Below are 22,509 nucleotides of genomic sequence, written 5' to 3'. Positions count from 1 at the left end.
TTATGCACCTAATGCACCTACAAATCTATTTATAAGCAAACAGTACATACTATTTCAAGGAAATTTTATTATTTAGAAAATAATTTTATCAAATTTTCTGAGAAAGAAGGTTTAATAATCATGTAAAATGCTTGATAGAATTCCATCCAGGAGAATGTGAAGCTCCTCTAGAGCTCAGTTTTCACATATCCCATTGAAATATGACCAGTGATAGGTTATGCAATTAATCTTCAAAAACTGTTTTAATCCAGTTTCAAAGATTGATCTGAGTACCCAAGTCTGCTCAGCAAATTGAAGTCACCATCTATACAATACAGAGCAATATAAACTAATGAATTTCTCCTCCCCGTAGAAAACCATTCACACTTCCCTCCTCTGTTAAGTACCGTGCCTAAGTCCAGTTTTACAGGGCAAACAAGTTGCTTCTGTTCAGCTGCCTAGCCAGTGAAGTTAGTCAGAGGCTGCATCTCCCCCCCCCACCACAGAGGCAGGCAGATGCTCTGCCAATTCATCCCTTCTTTGCTCAGGGAGCGTGAGACCACACAGAGGCAGGAGAAGAGAGAAGTGAATGCAGAACACATCTCTCTTCCGCCGGCTCGCTCGACTCAAACACATCTGTAATGTTTAAGGCTGCCTCTGCCCTTCGAAGACAAATCTCTGCCAGGGGATCGTGTTCTCGATCCAGCTGCAGTTTCATGACCCGGACCCGCTGCTCGGCCAGTGCCCTACATAGCACTACATACTTTGCCAGATTGAAACTCATTCGTCATCGCTCGGTTTTCCTATCCGCGAGTGACCCGAAATCTCTAAGGCTACCCACAGCCACCCAGCGAAGTTGCTTATGAGCTGTGTAAATGGCTATGGAGTGGTTAATTTCTCTTTCCCAATTTTCGTCCACCTTGGAGCCAGACTCTTTCTCGCTCCTTGGGAAGTTGGGTTGGCTGTGCCCTCGCTGCCCCTTCCCTCACGGGGACCGTACCCAGGCGCAGTGCGCTCACACGAAGGAAACGCAGCGATAAAATATTAAAACCCTTCCTTGCTCGGGCATCTCTGCGTCGCCTCGCTGGCGGGAGAACCGCAACGCTCCGCGCCAGAGCCGCGCCCGCACCGCGCCCGCCCAGATGGGCAGGGACTCCCCCCCCCCCCGAGGTGACAGCCCCCTGGTCGGTGACCAGTGACCCTTCCCTTCCCCCGGGACACCCCGACACGTGGGGGCTGCCCCTCGGCACTGAGAGGCGGGATCAGCCCAGGCTGCCCCACGAGTGTGCGTGGGGAAATGCTCCCACGCCGCGCTCCGGACGGGGCAATTTAGGCAGTCCTGTCCCGCCCCCCACAAGGCACAAAATGAAATTTGAACTATGGCGGTGACAGAGCGGAGTGAGGGGAAACGGGGCAGCCCCCATTTCTCTCCAGCTACATGTTGCTTTGGGACACCGAGTGCTCGGGGGTGCAGCTGTACTTAAGGAGCACCCGCCGGGGACGAGGGCGAGGGGCACGACACCGGGCGCGGGCAGCACTTACTGAAGAAGATGTACTCCGTGTAGCTGCTCCAGATCTTGTCGTCCCTGTACTGGTTGATGAAGGCGGCGGTGCCCGTGGAGTTGCAAGCCACCATGTGGAAGCCCGCCTCGGAGAGCCGGTCGAAGGCTTGCTCCAGGTAGGTGAATTTGAGGTAGAAGCGGGAGGTGTACTTCTCGGGGGGCCGGTCGGGGTCACGGCTCTCGTTGAGGGTCTCTCCGAAGACCTCCTTGGCCAGGGCGATCCTACCGCACACCATGATGCGGGCGACGCGGCGGAACTTGGCGTCTGCCTGGTTGTCCCGCACCGTGGTGTAGGAGCCGCGGTAGCCCACGGTGAGGAAGCCCGAGCGCTTGTCCAGCGCCGCCCGCTGAAGCCGGTCGCTGCTGCCCTGCGAGTTGCTGTCCTCCAGGTCGCTCTGGCAGCCCTCGTCGTTGAGAGAGCTCTGCTTGGTGACCTTGGGCGACAGCAGCTTCACCAGGTCGCCCAGCTGGAAGTACTCGGCCTCCCGCAGGAGCCGCTCCTTCTCGGGGAAGTGCTCGGGCAGCGCCAGCTGCTTGTCCCGCAGGTAATCCAGCACGTACCTGAAGAGGAAGCCGTCGCGGTCAATGAAGAAGCGCGCCCGGCTGTCCCTGGGCAGCTGGCGGGCTGCCGCCGGGCCGCCCCGGCACGGGGAGAACATGGTGGCCAGCGTGCTGTCCGGGACGCTGAGCAGCGTGGAGTGCCTCGTCACGTACACCTGGCCCCCCACGTTCAGCTCCACCACCTCGGGGAACGGCGAGCCCGACGGCCCCGATACCATGTCGCTGATGGGCAGGATGCTGCCGCCCGCCTCCTTCAAAGCCATGGCTGCGAGCGGGCGGCCGCGAAGGAGGGTCTCCCTCCTAAAAAAGCCGGCCTCCCTCCACCCCTCCTTCCCTCCCCTCCCCTCTACCCACACCTCCCTTCCTCCTCCTCCTCCTCCTCCTCCTCCTCCTTCTTCTCCTCCTTCCCCTCCTTCCCCCGCCGCCCGGCGCGCCCGGAAGCGCCTGGACGGAGCCGCTGCTCCGCCGCCCTCCGGCGCGGCAGCGGGCGGCAGGACCCCGGCCCGGGCGGTGGGACAGCCTGGGCTGGGCTCTGGCACGGCCCGGCGACACCCGACCCGAGCGCGCCCCGGCGCTGGCTGCTCCGCCCGGCGGGGCGCGGGGCCCGCAGCCGCGCTGGCCTCGGCGCCGAGCGGCCGCCGGAGCGGGCTGCCACTTTGGCAAGCGCTGCCGCGCTGCCGGGCTCGGCCCAGGGAAGAGCCAAGCCCATACCGGGCTCCTCCCCTCGCTTCGGCTGGCTGCCTTCGGTTTGAAATTAATTTTTTTCCCCCCCTTGAAAATCTCCCAGCCTCCCCCAAATGCCTCTGCCTGTCTTACGCTGTCGCTCCGGTCGGCACTTGCAGTGCTAGAATGATAGTCGTCCTTCCAAGAGTAGCATCCGGCAGGATGCCTATGACAGCATTTTTGCCCATCTTTCATCTATCAGCATGCCTTTAATATGAGCAAAGAGGGCATTAATAGAGGGCACAAAAGAAACCAGCGTTCTCCTGTGCTCGTGGCACAAACCTAATGGGTCCTGATGGGACACAAATGCTGTTTTTGATGTGAGGATTCGCTATGGCAAGGCACACTGGATCTTGATTTTCAGAGAATCTAAGCATGCTCTCTAGATGATGATGGAATTGGGGTGATTCAGAGCAGAAAAAAGTCAGCTGCCTTTAGGATCCAGATGACAAGACACTGATTAGGAGCACATTAGTGTCTGGATTCTTGGCTGTGAAGCAAGCTAAATTTCTACTATATTTAAGCAGTATAGAGTTTCACATTTTTATGTTTCTAGTGATAGCCACAGCTCACCTGCCTCCAGATTTCTGATGCATGTATTTGCAGGCTGTGCTTCTGGAATATATTAGAGCCCAGATTTGTGCTCATGCATTGGCTAAGAGATGTACAATTGCATTTGGCAGTAAAAACCAAGGCTAAACCTGTTTCCCTGACTACCAGTGCCAGGCCTAAGTGTGACTGTTCTGTTAAGCTGGGTGTTTCATACATGGGAACATTTTAGCTTTTTTTTTTTTTTTTTTTTTTTTTTTTTGTAATCCTTTAAATGGTGAGGGTACAACCATTAATTGTGCCACCTAGGCAGGAGCCCAACTTGTTCTTCATTAAAACAAGAGTGACTTCAGACCTGGGGATAAAAATCATCAGCAGGTAGATAGCTGCAGTCTTTCACTTCCTTGCTAGTGTGCTCAAGATGACCAGTCATCCAAAGGTTGGTCAGGGTCTTTAAACTAGTAGTAAAGACTTCTCTGCTTTAAAGCAGTAACATACACATCTACAGAACTTCATCTGACCTGTCTTAGATACCTCTTTCAGGGTGGAAGGAGTCAGTCCATGGTGATACTTTCCTCACTTCATTTGCTATAGACTAACCCTAAATCTCTGTTTAGAGAGAGCTCCTTTAGCTTTTACATGGCTAAATTGAGAAAAGACTCCTAGAAAATTAGATGTGTTGTGCTTCAAACATAAGAATTTTGTGGAAGTTAAGGGTCAGGCAAACAAATGTACAGGAAATATTTCAGGAAAGATTTCTGCAGTGCCCCTTCTTAACCACTTAACTGAAACCAATTAATAGCTTTGAAAAAAGAAATCACTGTAAGAAACAAAGTAAAAATTTGTCCCTTTCCTTGTTTATTTTGTTTGAAATGGTCTTAAATGCCATAAAAAACCACATTCAAACTGCTGGGCAAGAAAGAAGGGCATCATTGTTTATTGACAATTTTTGCTGTATGTTTCTGTAGGTTTAATTCCTTGGGATATGAGAGGAGTCAGTTTTCATTGTCTTGTTCATTTCTGCAGGGGACATTGTTTCTCTTGAGGATTCAGATGAAATGTTTCTGCTGATTTCTGTGAGGACAGATTTCCTGTCCACTGTCTTCTGTGCAATATAGAATAATAGTTTGCCCACATCTAACACAACTCACTCCAGAGTATTGCATGGCTGTGACACTGCAGCACCACACTTCTGAGCAGCACTGAACTGTTCCTATGGTCAGAGGGTGCCATTAGCATGAGGATAATTGCATTTGGTTTTCCTCCCCAGAAGCCTGCAGCTGCAACAGAACTGCATCTTAAACATTCTCTCTGGTGACTTGTGTTTGCAAGGATGTGTAGTCTAAGAATACATACTTCAACATAGAGTGAGATCACTTGCCACACAGAATTTGTCAGTTTGCATAGAAGTCATGCATAAAACAAATATTAATGTAATACTTATGAAAATAAGAAGTTTCTTCTCAGGATTATCAGTGAAAGAAGGGACAATCTGTGCTACATTCTTTCTAGGCTCAACAGCCACTGTGACACTTGAAAAATCCATACACCAAATGTTACAGTCACTTACTTCTGTACTAAGCTCCTGTATGCTGTTTATTATTTGGTCAGCTCACGGTTTCCTCTGTGAATAAGCATATACTAGGCCCATCAATGTCTTTGTCTGAGTTGATGAAAATAGTCCATGTAAACTCCAAAGGTAATTTTTCATGAGAATGGACAGAAAGAACTTGTTTGTACTCTGTGGAGTAGGAGCCATCTTCTTACAGGTCTACATTATGTACTGTAGCAGCATCCTGCAGTGCTGTTTGAGTGGAATCTAAGGGCAGCACAATGGAGAAAAGTAAATCTTTAAGTACATAAGTAAATATCCTTAAACTTCAGACATGTAATGGTTTCTGATGCTTAAAGCAAAGAAGAAAAATGCAGGTGAAAATCTGTCATGGTCTGTTTCTTTATCTGTCAGGACTGTTTTGGGATTGGGCTGAGGAATTCAGTTAGTTGGAGATTCCCTTAGGTAGGCACATGTGCAAGCAGCAGGCAGCAGCAACAACTAAACAATCCTTTTGGAAGTAGCCTGGAGGGGCACAGTCAGGATAAGTTCCTCAGATAAAAATCTTCTTTTCACTGTAGTCCTTCCTGCCCTGGAGTCAGTTGGTGTGCTGGTTTGACCAGTCTGCATGATGAACCTCAACTAACCTGAGAGGATCATGCTGAGAGAGGGGAAAAAAAGAAAAGAGGGTCAGGAAGATCATCTGGACCACATCATGTCGATCAACCAGGTCATTCTAATGAAACATTCATGTAGATAAAAGTATGCATTTACTGCTGCTCAGACAGTTCTAAAATGGAAATTAGGATGTCAGGAATTAATACATCTATTTGGCTTACTGCTCAGCCAGGTTTTGAACTGATTTACCCAGGTAAAGGTAAATTTTTTACATATAAAAAATGCTACACTAATCTCTTGTGAAACTGTATTTGGTAAAATTGTTAAATAAAACAGTGTTTCTGAGAAGGAGAGAGGTGAAAGTGAGAGTTTTCTTCATGAGAGACTTGTTTTAAAGACACTCTTGAGTATGATTAAAAAAAGAAAAATCATTCACTAATACAATACAAGGTGATTGGATAACATGAAATAAAGGATACATAACCACTTTTCAAATTAAATTGTAAAAAAAAAAATCTTACTTCTCTATGAAAATGAACAACTAAGTAAAGGACAATGTTTAGTAAAAGAACAGATAATCCCTTAGAGAGAGAATGATAAAAATTCTGTTATCCCAGCAAGGGAATAAATTAAGTGAACTTTTCTAGTAAGGAGAAAATTCTTTGTCCTGAGCTGCACAATCAGTAAAGAAGAGTTCCTGCAAAAGAAGTTCCAGATGATTACTCTGAGCAGGTCTGCAATAATTACAGAAATCACCTAATAAGCATTTAAGATCATTATGTTGTCTTTCAAACAGTCATCAGCACAAAAACATATATTAAAATTGTAGACAGGAATGTGAAAAACTGCCAGCAGAATCATATCTCCAGCACTGTTGTACTCTGGCCCAGTAAGCCTACAAGTCTTGGCCACTTTCACAATTTCTTCCTTCATTTTGGTTGTCATTTCTGTCATTTTCACAGATATTAATATTTTCCTGTTAAGGTCTTACTTGCTTCTCTGTTAGCAACAAAACATCATTCCAAAGTACTGATTTTTCTAAAGACTTTGAGCTTTTCTGTTTTCCATCCACCTACCAGTCAACATTTCAATACATATGTTCTGTTTGTTCCTTATTAGCTCATTCAGCACATTTTCCTTCCAGTCCTAGGATTTATCCTTTTTAAACCTTAGATGTATTTGTATGTAACATTTCATTATTCTGAAATGATGGGAATTACAAAAATTTAAAAATGTTTGTATTTACATTGTATTTATATTATAACTGTATTTAGTTAATTATCAGAGTTAAAGAGAAGCACTCATACATGTAGATGTGCTGTGGGAATTTGTACATTCAGGACCTAAACAACATTGTATACATTTGGGTTAGGACTATAGATTATTTAGTTGCAGTACTGGGCCTTTAATCAGAAGAAATTAGCCTGTAGGCCTGATTCTGGGAATCTGGGAACTTTCTTTACAGTCTGTAGTTATTTATAGCTCTAATTTAAGTTGCATTTGAAACATAGCAAGCAGTTATTAAGGTTTTAAAAATGATGAATTCTCAGGGAAAAAAAAAAAAGACCTGGTGAGAAGTTTTGTAAGCCAGGTTAATCAAGAAAGAATTTAGCAACTTTTGCTTCCCAAGGACTAGAAGTTTTACTCACTAATAGTTAATTTATCTGTTTTCTGACAGTATTTACAGAGGTTACCACTGTGAAGTCAGCTCTGTCATACTGTGGCTGAAGTGATTTGTTTGAATTATTCATGACAACAGCTGCATTAGCTTTACCTGACAAGTTCCTCAGGTCGAGAGTCACTTTTCACTTATGAAAGTTAAAATTATGCCTATGCTTTCATACTGTAGCAGTTTGGGGTATTCCCTACTAACTAACTAGTATTCCCTGCTAACAATACCAAAGTGAAACTAAAAGAAAGAACAACCCCAGAAATTAGAAACCTTTGTTAGAATATTTCAACTGTATTTTTTTACCCATACATATATGAGAATAATTTGATATTTTATGTTATTGGATTTTTTCGATGAAAAGTGCACAAATTTTTTTCATCATTAAGATTAGCACTCAGAATTAGCATTCCAAAAATATTTCGTTCATAGTTCCTTTTCAGAGCAGAAATTTGTCTGCTATGTAAATTTACACTAGCCTAAATCTGACTGAATTCTAACTTCAATGTGTCAAACTCTGCATTTAACATATTCTGCCTATAAACACCCCCATAGCAAGAATCTGTTCACTTGCTGTTAATTAGACCTAATAGCCTGTACAGTTATGCAAGTGTATTCCAAGTATGACAATGACATTTTTCTCACTTTTCTCAGTGTAGGCTGTATTTAGCATTTGAATGTACTATTTTTTTCCTTCTTCATTCATTTATCTTTTTGAAAAAAACATCTTTTAAATATTGATCAGTGTGAAGTCATTTCCACAGAAGCACTGCTTATTGATGTTCTCAGCTGCTCATTTCTTTCTTATTCCCAAGCAGCAATTTACCAGAGCCTGCTGAAATGAACAGCTTGACAGAATATATATATATATATATATATATATATGGTATCATATGGTTTCCTTATAGTGAAGTTAGGCTGTATTTCATTAATACTTCCTCAACATTAAGACATTTAATATGGTCACTTGCTATAGCAACAGTTTTTATGCACTTACACACCTTTTTGCTGTCATCAGAACAGGGTATCTCATATTCTCTTGCTGCCACTTCATTATGAACCTAAATTGAATGAAATACAGAAATCTCAGGTAGTGAGGACACAGATGTAGTGATACACACTTGTGCTGGAGCAGTTACAGTCTGAGTCTAACTGTTTTGTGAATAAAGATTTTGATTTTTCTGTGTTTTGATAGAGTCTGCACAATCACAGCTCCTTTTGGTTTCAGCTTGTGTTTGCAGTGTTCAGGAGTTCTGGCAAGTAGGCACTTAGTGTCTGAGTGGGTATGAATCTACAGTCTAGCACACAGAAATGAATGCAGAGTGTTTATTTCAGGAACTCCCTACAGTAGTGCAAATTATGGCTTCTCTAAATTCAGTACAGATTTCTCCTGTTTGCTCTAGGTTATCTAATTTTGGAATAGATGATCATAACAATCTTTTCCTTCTTCATTAAGGGAGAAAATTCCAAAGAAAATATAAGGCACAATGCTTTTCCAGTTTAAAATTATGCTTGAATTTCTACATGCACAAAATCAAGAAAAGTCATTGTTCTGGTAATATCCTAATTTGCCATGTTGTATGTCAATGTTTCTGTTAGTTAAGTGAAAAAGGAAGAAGACATGTCAGTCAAGACTCTGATTATGCAAAACACTTAAGGCCACATCTATAACAGAATATTCAAAAACCTTTCCCGATCCACAAAAATTAATATGACTGAGGTGCCTAAACAGGAGGTACTATTTTGGCACTGGATATACAAACATTTTTGCAGTATCTGAAGAGCCCTATTGCTTATGATGAGAGTACTGATTAATGTAAAAAGTATGCACATGCAATGCATGATCAGAGATTATACTAAGTCTTTGCTTCTGTGTTATACTGATGTTTTATTAGTAAAGCTTAAAACAATAATTCATAATATTTTAGAGCTTACTGTCTACTCATGTCCTTCACAAGAGGCAAAATAGCATAATGAAATATGATTATTTGTTTGTAATTTCCATATACTTTTATTCTTTCTTTTGTACTTATCTTCTTCCTGATGTTCCATTGTAAAACCAATTCAGAATACAAAGATAGAATTTCTTTGTCATGCAGGGGGCTGCATTCACAAAAGAAAGCAGCAGAAGGTGTTACAATGATAAATTAATGATAGCTTTAAAAGAAAAAAAGTATGGAAGTGACAAAGCTCCAAAGAATAGCACAATAAATTAACACAGGAGAATGAAAAGTCAGTAATACTAATAACAATGTGCATTTGATTTTACAGCCAACCAAATTGTTATCGCTATCAAAATAGTATTAGACTGTAAGGAAAAAATAAGAAAGTAAAATTCATAGAGGTGTCTGCCTCCCACACTTTAGAAGACAACAAAAAAAATCAGGAAAATAGACAAAAAATAGACACATAACACAGTTAAAGACATTTTGGTTCGAATGCTGTACCACATTATTTTCCCTCGCTGTCATGTTGATAGTTTCAGACTGTTCTGTGTTGTAATTGGCAGATTTTTTTAAGAGTATAACTATATCTTAAAAGGAAAGAAGTCAAAGCTACAGAAGCTTGTCATACTTGGTTGCACAAAGTGAAAGCTGAGAGGAGTACAATTACTGTACATGACTATGGTATGAGTTCTGAAATCCTGAATGGCCAGGCTGGCCCAAGGCCAAATAAGTTGAAACTGATCCTAGATACATTTATGCTGACGACAGGAAGGAGGTCAGTTTCAGAAGAGGGGTTTTCTGACCCTCACACTTTATTGCTAGAATCAAAAGGACAAAAAAAGAAAAAAAAAAGAAAAAAAAGAAAAACCTGAACCAAACAACAGCCTCAACAAAACAGCCTTAATTTGTTTCAAGGTGTTTCTAGGAAATAATAAAATAATAAATTTGATTTCTAACCCAGTCTCGTCTCATATTCCTGGTTTCTCTGAATTAGAGCACCATTTGTAGATACAGAACTACAGTGTTCCTGGCACAGCCAAATTTCTGGTCATAGGCACTGGTTCTCCTGGCACCTGCTGCAAAGGAAAGGGCAGTGGGGAGTTTTCCAAAGGGTGTCAGGGATGACACAGGTAGGGGAAGGACCGGCCTGGGGTGATGCTGCCCTGGATGTAAGAACAAGGAGGAACTTTCAGGGCTGAAACAGTGACTAAGACCCATAATTGTAGTGATGGGTCTCTAATCTCACTTTTACCACTGACATAAGTCTAGAAACTTTTCTTGTTGCCCTTGATGCCCTGGTCACATTTAATTCTGCCAGGGCATTACCTTTCCTAACCTCATTTCTGGCTGGTAGGACAGTCTGTCCCTCCAAGGCTACCTGTGCTTGCTTCCCCCCTTTGCCTGGGCAGCAGTCTTGGCCAAGGTGCCTGTAGCAGACTCCCACTAAGAAGTCACCTGTCCCTGCCCTGTATTTCATCCTGGATCCTCATATCCAGCCCATAGGCTTTTGCCTGGCTCCTCTTCCACTCCCAGGGGGAGCTCCAGGCACTCCATCTGCTTATTGACAGAGAGTGTGACACCCTCTCTAGCCCTGCAAGATCAAGGAGCAGATCCTCCTGGAACCTGTGCTAAGGCACTTGGAAAATGATGAGGAGGTTGGTCACAGCCAACATGGCTTCAGTAAGGGCAAATGGTTCCTGACAAATCTGATGGCCTCCTGCAGCAAGGTGACAGTGTTGGTGGATAAGGAAAGGGCAGCCGGCATCATCTTCCTGGACTTGTGCAAATCATCTGACCCTGTCCTGCACAACATTCCTGTCTTTAAACTGGAGATCTGTGGATTTGGTGGATGGACCACTTGACTGATGAGGAATTGGTTGAATGGTCATGCTCAAGGAGTCGTGGTGAAAGGCTCAAAGTCCAAGTGGAAGCCAGTGATGTGATGTTCCTCAGGAGACAGTACTGGGACCAGCACTGCCTGACATCTTTGTTGGTGACATGGACAGCGGGGCTGAGTGCACCCTCAGCAAGGCTGCTGAGAGCACCAAGATGAGCATGCAGTCAACACGCTGGAGGGAAGGGACCTTGACAGACTTATGAGGAAATAGATGATCTTGGAGGTCTCTTCTAGCCCAAACTATTCCATGTGATTCAACCTCCCTGTCTCTTGTGAGACTCTTTCAAGAGCTGCTAACCCCTTCTCATTTAATATATCAAATGGGGAGGAAGGACTTCTAGAAATTATCTGAGTGCATCAGTAACTCAATTTCTTAGGTATTGTGATATTAAAAGAATGTCTTATAGTCAGCTGACTCTATTCAAGCAAACTGTAGTCTTACCTTAATGTGGCCTCTCTAACAAGTACATACATAGGGAGGATGAAAACAAAAAGAGTAAATGTAAGCAAGGGTTTGGGTGGGTTTTTTGTGGTGGAAATGTGCTAAATGACAGATTAATGGGAAATTGATAAACAGTAATATACAATAATGTAAGCTCAGTTATAAAAGGATGTTAAAATGAATATATAAAAATGGAAATATATAAAAATGGAAACAAGTAGATGGGAGGGTGAAAGAGCTAGTCATATGAGGGGAAGTAAGCTATTATGGCCACAACTTAAATCTGGCTTGAAGATTACATTATCTGGGCTATTAAAAATAACAGTCACAGATTAGATGAAATCAGCAGAAATGTGAAATGAAAAGTTTGTGAAATGGGAAACCTTTGCCTTCCTTATGAGCAGCAGCCATCAGGAATGAGACCACTTAATTCCTTTTCACTTTGGGGCAAAGGAGAACGTAAAAAAATGTTGTAATACCAACTTAAATGAGCCAGAAAATGCAATGTGAAGAGGAAAAGTTTGGGTTTTCCTTCCAGCTGGTCCAATCCATGCTATGAGAAAAGGCAGAGAGGAGTCAAAACATTCCCTTATGCATTCTCTGCCATGGCTGGTTTTCACATAGTCATTGACTTGCTTGTTACTTGAGTGAAAAACAGCCGTGACCTGGTCATTCCTAAGGCTGCAGTGTCATTCAGCACTGAATCTGAATTGGTCTCAGAGAATAAACTGGCTATACCAGTATGCTATATTTTACCTTCTCCCAAAACAAGAGCTCAAGTGTGAAATGACTGAGTAAATTAAAAGGCATATGGAAAGGTCAAGAGAGCTGTAGGAGTAATGAGAGATTTTCTTAACCTAGTCATAGCTTTGAGAGACTCAAGTGGAAGAAATGAAGCTGGTAGTATATATATGGCAATAAAACACAGCCACTGTTTTCCTACACCATAAGAGTCAAAATAGTTTTAGCACAAATACTGCTGAGAATTACAAATCCCACAAATATGAAGAAAGCATGGAAGATGTCAAGCATAAAGATGAAATGAAAAGAAAAAATTGAGATAAAACAGAGATGAGTCCTATTAAACATCAAACTAATGTGTTTAAGGAACTAATAATTAAAATCCAATGGCTTGAGGTACTGGGAATACAAAAATATTTCAATTATTGAACATACTAAAGGTACTTAGTGCTTCAAGTAGTGTAGTATAAGTGTAATTACACATAAGTGTAATATTAATACCAGCACTAATAAAGCATTAACACAGAATTAAAAACATGGCCAACTAATTTTAGATTTGACTAAAAAATGTCGTCTTAACATTGGTTCCAGTTTTATAAAGCACACTTCATGTTATAAATCATGAAATATTACAGGTGTTGCTCATTTTTCCATCTGCTGGAAATTGGGATTTGAAGGATCATATTTTTGAAGTCTTACTTTTTTAATACCTGATTTATTTATTCTTTGTGTATGTTGCAAATGCATCTTAGACCTGTCATTGACAGCCTGTGTTCTCTCAGCTCCTGGGGTCAACACAGCAAAATCACTGCTAGGGGGTTGAAGTTTTCTTAAGATTAGGACATAACTCCTTGCAGGTGATGCTGATCAAAAATGGTTGAAATCACTACTTTAGCTGAATATAAGATCTATCTTCCTCACACCAGTCACCTACTTTTATAATCTCAGAGCTTTTTATAATGAAAAATTATCAAGTAAGACCCTCAGTTCTGTTCAGTAACTGAATTGGGGATGGAGGCAGAAAAAAAATTCAGTACAATTTTTTATTTTTTCAGACTGTGACCTACATGAATAATGACCTACATGAATACTTACATGTTTTTTCTTGATTTAATTTGTATCTGCCTGGCTGATGACAGGTTCTGTTTGCATGCACAAGAGCAACGTCACCATCCCAAAGTGAAAAATATCCTATTTCTAAGATGTATTATAGAAAAAGAGAATTTTTCTAAGGCACAATAGGGTAAAGGAGCATATTCTAATTACTTAGCCCAGAGAGTCTCCGTTGCATGTAAATCATAGAAGAATGTGGCTTATGGAGCCATGTTTATCTCTGGGAGAAAAAGCACATCTTCATCAATAATGTCAAACAAGCAGTGAGTGGGACCAAACTTTGCATGTGTGGAGGGTGTGTTCTCAAGCCAATTTACTCATCTTTTAGGCACTATGTTGTAAGATATTATTAGGTTTCTACTACATAGGTAATCATAGAGGCTGGTTTTTTATGAGGTAAAGAGGCTGGCTGCCATCCAAGAATTTTTACTGCATTAAAAGAAAATTTGATGATAGTGCTAAATTCGCATTATCTGTATTGAGAGCATCCTACCTAGGAGCACACAACACTATTTTAACAACTATATCCAAAGGATCAACACATTTAAACTCTTTTACTTAGAAAGAGGCAGAAACAAAAGACCTTTTTTTTTTTTTCTTGAAAGCTTTTCAGTCTAGTTTTCTTATGATCATGTTTAGTGTTACCAAAGTGATGATAATGGTCTCAGAACATACAACTTAATGGGCACTAGCCAGAGCTGACTCTTGAGGAGAGGCAATAAATTATGTGTTGGACCAGATATATACTCCTAACGGAGCAGTACACAAATATGTTTTCATACTGATGAGTAGGAAAACTTCCTAAATAATTGATTGAGACTAGCTGATCATTGGGAGGTATATTTGTAGGGAAGATAGTAATTGCTTTCAATAGCATGGAAGTCACCTTGAAGAAAGCACCTTTGTATTCCTCTGATCTATATGACTTACTGTGTAGAAACCAAAAAGGAGAATGCAGCAAATTAGATCAAGAGAACAGAAATTTAAATCTTAGAAACTTAAAAAGCAAAGAAAGCAAGTAAAAACCTAGCTTCCCTGAAATCAGCTGCAAAATTCTCATTTACCCTGATGAAATTTTGCCTGAGAAATCTAGAGTTTATCTCAACTAGAATTCGAATTTAAAAGAAAATAAATCTAAGTAGACAAATTCAATGTTATTATAATGCAGAGCAATAATCTAAAATCTCTAACCTGATATGAAATTACTTGCTTTCCCATCCTCAGCCTTTTCTAGACCAATGCTGGCTTGAGGGGATTTGTTACACTTGGATGAAATATGTGAGACAAAAAGCTAAATGAATCATGCAAAAAAAGTGAAAGTGCTAGAAGGTGCAGAGGGAAAGATTGCCTGTTAGAGAATTAAACAGAAAGGAGAGTGGAAAGGACTCAAAAATATCACCTGAAACAAGAACCTCCAGTTCTATAAAAACTTACTCCAGAGACTTTAGAAAAAACTAGTTTTAAATGTAGGGTTTTTTAATAACCATTTTTTAAAATAGAGGTTTATATCTGATCTATAGCTATTAATGATTAAATTCACATATTAAAAAACAGTACTGGGCCTGTGTATTCCTTAAATCTCACTTAAACTTTGCAAATTAGGTGTGAGACAATAAAAGCTGTGCATTTTGTGAAAATTGCCATAGAGCACATTTTTCCAGTTTTTATAATGAGATTGAAATACAAGCAATTATTTTCTTCAAATGAGCAGTGAAATGCTTTCTCCATGGGTCAACCATGTCCCATTGTTTTGTTATCACCTGCATGCTTTAGACAGATACTGAATTTCATATTCAGTTGCTATACTGCATAGACTTTTTATACAGAGACTTGTCTGAATAAGGTTACATTTATATTCAAATGACAAGTTATGATTCATATTTTAAAATTTTATTTGATAATGCTAAATAGCCTGATTAGAAATATATCATTATGGTACATTATGTCAACCAAATCTTTTAGAGACAACAATGAAACTGCCTTTAATATTTATCTTTAGTGACGTCCAGAAACAGAGACTGAAGCCAAGCATGATCATGCTGAGAATGGAAATTTGAGGAGTTGTCCTCATTTAAAACAAACACACCCAGCTGGGTGCACAGCTGCTAACTAAGGAGCCAAAGCATCAGCTTCCTGCTGCCTTGGAGGGCCTAATTACAAAACCCAACTGGACTGGCTTTGAAAACTACAAACATAGGCTCAGGATTAGTTTAAGCATAGTCTGGAATACTGTCAAGGTAAGACATCTAAAACACCATCATGTCACTAAGTGACATGATGATGTTTTAGATGCCTTACCTAGACAGTATGCCAGGGATATTTTATACAGATCCAAGGGGTTATTAAGTGAAAATAAAGTACTGTACTTCCTGGGGTACTTAACTTTAAAGTCCTAACTGACCCAGTTCGCCTGATCTCCTTTTACAATACCTTTAGGAAAAAGAAAACAAAAACAAAAAAGAACACCATGCCAATCCACAGGTTCTTCTTCAAAATGGAAGTCCAACACATAAACAGAAAAAAAATGCCCTTTTCAGTCCAATTTATTTAGCACATCTCATTAAATGAAGATCTAGAAAATCAGATAAAAATCCAATGTATAGGTCCATCTTCCTTATTCTTGCTGTATAATCCAATGTTATGGTGAACTAGGAAGCAAAACTGTCTTCACTATATTTAGATATTATTGTAATTTCACCAAAGTTTTCTACATTTTGGAATATTTTAAGATAGTACAGAAAAAAGATTTCATAAAAATTAAAAACTGAATTTAATTAGTGTCTTGTGACTTGCCAACAATTGTGGACCAGCCACTCTAATGGGAGGACCCCAACTGTACAGTCTGCAGAAAGTTTCCATTGCTTTCTGTGCATCATAATAAATTTAACATTTAATATTGGTCAATAAATCTTATTGACTGATATTGTCTTCCAGACTTGGTGTTAAATTACTTCTTTTTACATTTCCTCGTTCTGATCATTTATTCTTTTTCTTTTCATTTTTCCTAGTTTAGAATACTGTTTCTCATAAACACTTAAAAATGAAAAGTTCAATTATTGTACATATGTTGTACTGTACAAAAGAGTGGGCAAACCAATTAAAATCCAAATATGTCACTTAAAAGTTATAATATGAACTGAATATATTTTGTCCAAAGAACAGATCCTGCATACATTCTTAAAATATTGGTAAATATCAATTTATCAGTCAAGTTCAGTTATAAAATTCATCAATCAAGTGATGAATGAATGGTGTAAGATGGTAACACAACAGGAGGATATGTGAAATAATGTGCAAGATTCTTTCTGCATTTCCTCTGATATCTGCCTTCCCTGTTCTCCCATTCTGCAACTTTATCTGCTCTCACTCCTTGCCTTACCCCCTTCCTGTCTTTTCTTCCTTAAGTTTCAGGGACCTCCCACTTTTCTATGGAAGTGTCAGGAGACATTCTTTAGAAGCAACAGGTGAAAATTCTTTGTCTTGCTTCTTTGCTTAAAAAATTGGAGCAAGTTTTTGTAAGAAGGGCAAATCCTTGCTCTGTCTCCACACTTCCTTTTGCACCTGCATGGAAAGGACAGTTGTCCCAGAAGAAGAAAATAAGTTTCTCTTTTCTTAGTACAGACTGATAACTTCATGACATATGAAGTCAGAAAAGCTAAAAGCCTTCTCAGATACCTTTTAATGCTCTTTGGGATTACTTTGTCTGGTATTTTACCAAACAGTGAGGCATGCAAAATTTCAAGGAAGGAGAGGAGAGTTTTCTACTTTCTTTTTCTCTTGGAGCATTTTGATCACTTCTGAGTTCTTTGACTTCAACAGTCAGATGGTTCACTAGTACAAGACAAAAATCTCATAGGAATTCATGAAGTTCCATTGCCCACAATGTCAAAACTTTCACATGACTTGTAACATGCTTTTCATGCCTTCTGCTCTTGGGCAGCTGCAGGAGAATATCACATTCAGACAAACTAAGGAAATGTTTGCATGCCAGAGTTCTGTTTAAATGAGATCCATATACCCCAAATCACATCCAAAGGATAGCTTGATCCACGTGGATTTTTGGTATGGGGATTTATAGTCACCAATAGCTTTGAAAAATGGACAGCACTAACATAGTATCTTAAAAGTGCTTATGTTGTTTTCCTTCATGTTATATCATAAGGTCATGGCAGACAACAACAAAAGTTCAGGCATCTGTCTTTCAGACAATTTAAACCCTTTGCTATAACTGTCACTTTTAGCCTCTCCAATCACAATTTTGTTTTCATTCCAAATCAGAGTTAAAGTCCAGGTACTTGTTTTAATTTGTGCAGCTATCGTTGAAGGTTACAATTTTTTCTTGCAGTCTTCTTCTGTGTGTTTTTCCTTTGTTACAGTAAATAAGAAAATAATTTTCTTAAACACTGTTTTGACTTCATTTCTGCCCAGTCTTTGTGTTCTTGCAGATGCTTCCTGCACATTCTGGAGTGCATTCCTGCAGGTGCCTCCAGTGCTCAACCTGAGACTCCTGGAGGCTGAACATGGCTGAAGAACATGTGGGGAAGCACCTCCAGACTTGAGCAGCTCTGATGAACAGACTGGAAGTGAAAGACAAACTATTAAATGAAGGAGAACATTATTTACCCTTCTTAGATTTCTGCCATCATATTACATTAAAAGAGGGCTCAGGACTCAGAAGCAGATGCTGACCTGTGAGAATGCAAGGCACAGATTTTATATGCATTTGCAAGCGTGTTGCATAGGATCAAAGCATAAAAGCAAGTGTAATCTTTTTTTATTAATTTATCAGCTGCAAATCTGTTCTTTATTTGTGTATAAAGATTCTATTATCTACACTCTAGGCATCAGCTTCTTAGTGATATTAATGAGAATGATGTAAACTTGTTGTGATGACATTAATTTAGTTATAGAAAAACATGTTTCCAAGTAATGTAACAGTAGTTTTCTAGGACTCACATGTACCCTTTTTCATCAATAGATGTGCTTATGGTTTACAGGAACACTAGCTAAATACAATATAGTATTTATTTAACATACAACATGGACAATTCTTTTTTCCTTAGTATTTTAATGACGTGGAAAAACTTCATTCTGATTATGTAATACACCTGTGCCTTATTGAAATGTTCTCATATTGAAAATTTCCTTCTACAGAAAACAGAACTACAGATACCAAGTGGTTGTTTTCAGTGACTCATCTATTGCTACTGGTTTCTAAAACTGTCCATTTGTTATTATCTAGAGTTATAATTCTTTAACCACACCTTATATCTCTGTTGTTTTAAAGTTCTGCTAATTTAGATTCTTATTTTTTCTGTGGATGGATAACTGTAAATTATGCAGCAGGCTCAGATAAATTTTTACCTGTTGTTACCAGCACAGTAATGGTATAGGGGGAAAAGAACTCAGGATTAGACCTAATTCTAACCATTCAGGTGTTTCTTGCTTATTTAAAGCAAGAAATAACATCCTCACACAATCCATTTTCTACCTGCTGCCAGATGATATTTCTCTGATTCATGGAGGAAAGTCCGTGTCTTTTGTCCCCTCTTTCATACAGACACATTTATGGCAATCTTTCATCTTGTTCTTAACCAGAGGAAAATTCAGGCAAAAAAATGCAAGGCAGTGATTAAAAGTTGAAGTTATAGGGAGTAGTTCTTCGTTGATTCTAAGAAAGGTTGTTGCAGCAGCCAAAAGACACACGCCTATACATCACAGAGCTGTGCCACATCTAGCAAAAGAAGCTTGATGCTGCCAGCTTCCTGGTAAAAATCCCTTTTAAATCACAATAAAAGACTAAATCCCTAGCATAATACTTTCTGAAAAGAAAAATACAGCCTGCCAGTATCCTGCCTTAGCTGGGAGGTAAGGAAGATTTCATTCACTGTTTATCAGTGTTTATGCCCATGCCCTTTCTGTACAGATGGAAATGTAGTGAAGCAGAAGCTATTTGGGAAATAGAAGCAGGCTGGCAAAGACTTACAGCAAGATATGAAAATAAAAGGCTCAGTACTATTTGTTAGAAATGGCAATGCAAACTAGCTCCATATCTGGAATGAAAGCTTCACTTTTTCAAGTGCTGTTAGCTTGTGGGTTGTTTGTGGGTTTTTTCTACAGTTTCTAGTCTTGAATACTTATTAATAAATGTTCTTAATCAAATGGCTAGTTTATATTTAAATTACATATGAATGGAAAGCTGACCAAGGAGGAAGAAAACTAAGGTGTCAAATTACTGTGTCTGAAGGTTTGTTGAACTATTTTTAGGACTGTTTAATGTGCCAGTGTCACTGCTGGTTCTAGCATGTATTCTTCCAGCTCCTGTACTAAAAAATGAGCTTGATGTCTCCTGAGGGATTGAATGTTTTTTTTTCTATTAAATACAGGATATCTCTGCAATCTTTCAGAAGTGTGTGTTTCAAAATATTGGAAACAATAATTGAAATAATTAAATATTCATACCGAAACATACAGAGATACTTTTTCTTGAAGGCTAAACAAATCATGGATCCATAAAACGGGCAAGAAGAAAACCCTCAGAGACTCCTATATAGAGACTCCTCTATATAGGTCTACAGTCTTGCGGTCAGTGCTTAGAAAAGGCAGCTAAGCTTGACAGGAAAGCAAGAAATGAAAGAAAATATATAGACATGCTCCAATCCCCAAGGTATTACCTTCTCTGCCCTTCCTCCACCTTACCTGTACTGCCAGAAGGCTTATCCTTGTGCACTGCACTCTAGTGCTGATCCAGGACTCAAACTGCTTTTTTCCAGAGGAAAGCCTACTTAAGAGAGGCTGCCTTTGCCCCTGGCACAGAAACTCTTCTCATCTGCATGGATAAAGTGAAGGGTTAAGCTGAAGTAGTTAAAGCAGTCATCTTACTTAATTTAAAACAAGATGAAAAGCAAAATGAACAGAGACTGAAGCATGTGGTTTAGAACAGAGTATCTCTGGAGTCCCTTAAGCCCTTCACAACTAAAACATCATGACAGATTTTAGTGTTTTGGAATCTCTCCCTTTCTCCTACTACTTCCAGAAAACCCTTGATGTACAATACCAGGGAAAGTTTGTAGGTAGTCTAGTCTGTCCCATGCCAGGATTATGTTCACTGGTATTATGCCGGTTTTCTAGCCACCTCCAGAGCAGCAGCTTGTTTTTTCTCTTTGTCAAGGATATTCTTTTATTGGCAAGAATAGTATGAAAAAAATACTGCAGTATTTTCTGTGGAGACCAGCCAAAAAAAAAAAAAAAAAAAAAAAAAAAAAAAAAAAAAGCTAGTCAATTTTGTCTTCTTTTTATTTGTTCTTTATCTCAGTTCCTTGATATTTTCTTGTCCTGTACCAATTAAATTTTTTGCCAGACTTTTTTTTTCACCCCTTGAATAACTTTGTTTTTTTACTTTTTAGCCAGGTATCTTAAGCATTATTTTTCTAGATTATTGGAGCATCCTCTCATTTCTATTTTTTGCTGTGGTGAATCAACCTTCACTATGCATCAGTGCAGTGTGTTTTATTCATAATACAGTGGCCACAGTCTCTGGCTATCTACTAAGATCATCAGTTTTAATACATCTCTTTTAAGTGATTTCTTCTTGCTGATCAAATAGATGGAAAATAATAACAGGGAATCAAAAGACAAAACCAATTGCAATCTGTATTTCAAATGAAATGAGAATTGCTAATAAAGCACTTAATTTTGCATATCTGAAACTAAAAAAGTTTTCATTAACATGGGAATATGAGGACAGCCAAGGATGAGCAATAATTCTGAATCAAACCTTTTCTATAAAAATATTAGTTATTGCAAGAGAGTATAGCTATAATCCAACTTTGTCAATATATAAAAGATATTATTAGGAACAAAAAATATGTGAACCTTTGCCAAGATGTTCAATATTAAATTTCCAAATCTTATTCTCTTAGTTATCTTTAAGTACTCTGTTCTTTGTAAAATACATTTCTATGTATAATCCTCCACACAAGAGTGACCCTGTGGCCATGAAAATTTTGGTCATTCTTTTTCCCTCAGAAAACTTTGAACAGACTACATTCTATTCAGCAGTGTATGTGTACATCTGCACTGTCCTTCACAGTATATGTAGAAACTAAGAATTTGTACCTTAAAGGCTAAAATAGAATCCAGAGAATTACCAGGGTCCCAGAGTCATATAGTGACGTGGAATTTATCAGGTGAAAATTTCCAGGACATCAGTTACTGCTGCTTGCAAATACAGATGAACATATCACATCATGTCTTTTAGAGTCCTCTCATAGATAAATCTTCCATTTCCTTTTCACAGCAACAAGACATTGACATCTTATCTGGTGGCATGCAATGAGTTATTTAATATGAAAGGAATTACTACTACTACTTCTCTTTCATTTTCATCAGAAAAGCCCATTGTTTGTAGAAGAAATTCTTGCTTTAAGCCACTAAGTTCATGCCCTCACCTTTAATATTGTAAATTTTCAGGTTTGCTTCACCCTAGGGCCAGGTATTGAATGCAATATTCCAGTCCTTCTCTAAAGTGAAAATATTCCTATCTGATGTCCTCGCATTTTGTAGCAAAAATCGTGGAAGTACTATCAAAGTTGCAATACAATCAGTATGACTTTTCTAATACAGATGAGATCTCCAAATTGGGAATTTTTATTGCTGCTGTCTTAATTGCTGCAGGGTTTTTATTCTCTTCAAAAACAGTGGCAACTGAATTCAACAACAGAAAACACTCTCACATATCAGGCTGATAGTTCTTTTCAAGTCTTCTTTCAAAATTTTTCCCTGTATTTATCAAAATTGGTAAAATTTCAAGATGAGCCATCCAAATAACTTTCTCACTACAGATGGCTTGCTGAAAGTGCTCATTTTTTCCCACATAACCCTTCTATGTGAGAAAGCCAAATCTGCCATAGTATTGAGGACCACGCTGTCTCAGGTTTTGGTTGGGAATGGCACAAATAAATAGAAATTGTGAGAAGGCTTCCAAGAAGAACTGAGTTACAGGTGAAAAAATACAGCAACTCTTTGAAATATATAAAGTAATTCAAATAATATCTTAAACTCTCAAAACTTGTTAGCCTTCTTTGGCTACCTGAAAAGTAAATCCTGCTAAATCTCACATATGCCTGCAACCACATGCAGAGACTATAACAAAGTA

At 39.5% G+C, this 22,509-nt stretch overlaps 1 protein-coding gene and 1 long non-coding RNA gene across 2 annotated transcripts in view; one reads left to right on the top strand and one right to left on the bottom strand.

The window, feature by feature from the left end:
• The window catches only part of KCTD8 (potassium channel tetramerization domain containing 8), a 92,092-nt gene extending 89,679 nt beyond the window's left edge, over nucleotides 1-2,413 (bottom strand). Inside the window, exon 1 of the mRNA XM_066548472.1 lies at nucleotides 1,522-2,413. Within this exon, the coding sequence (XP_066404569.1) occupies nucleotides 1,522-2,365 (844 nt within the window). The 5' untranslated portion in view covers nucleotides 2,366-2,413. The remainder of the gene's footprint in view (nucleotides 1-1,521) is intronic.
• LOC136555630 (uncharacterized) lies at nucleotides 1,264-19,751 on the top strand. The gene is made up of 2 exons (XR_010783519.1): nucleotides 1,264-1,657; nucleotides 17,798-19,751. It is a non-coding gene; the product is annotated as an uncharacterized lncRNA (long non-coding RNA).
• Nucleotides 19,752-22,509: the final 2,758 nt, after the last annotated feature.

The sequence above is a fragment of the Molothrus aeneus genome, chromosome 4, assembly GCF_037042795.1.
Source record: "Molothrus aeneus isolate 106 chromosome 4, BPBGC_Maene_1.0, whole genome shotgun sequence".
Classification (NCBI taxonomy): domain Eukaryota; kingdom Metazoa; phylum Chordata; class Aves; order Passeriformes; family Icteridae; genus Molothrus; species Molothrus aeneus.
This window is presented reverse-complemented; position numbering and strand designations above follow the sequence as displayed.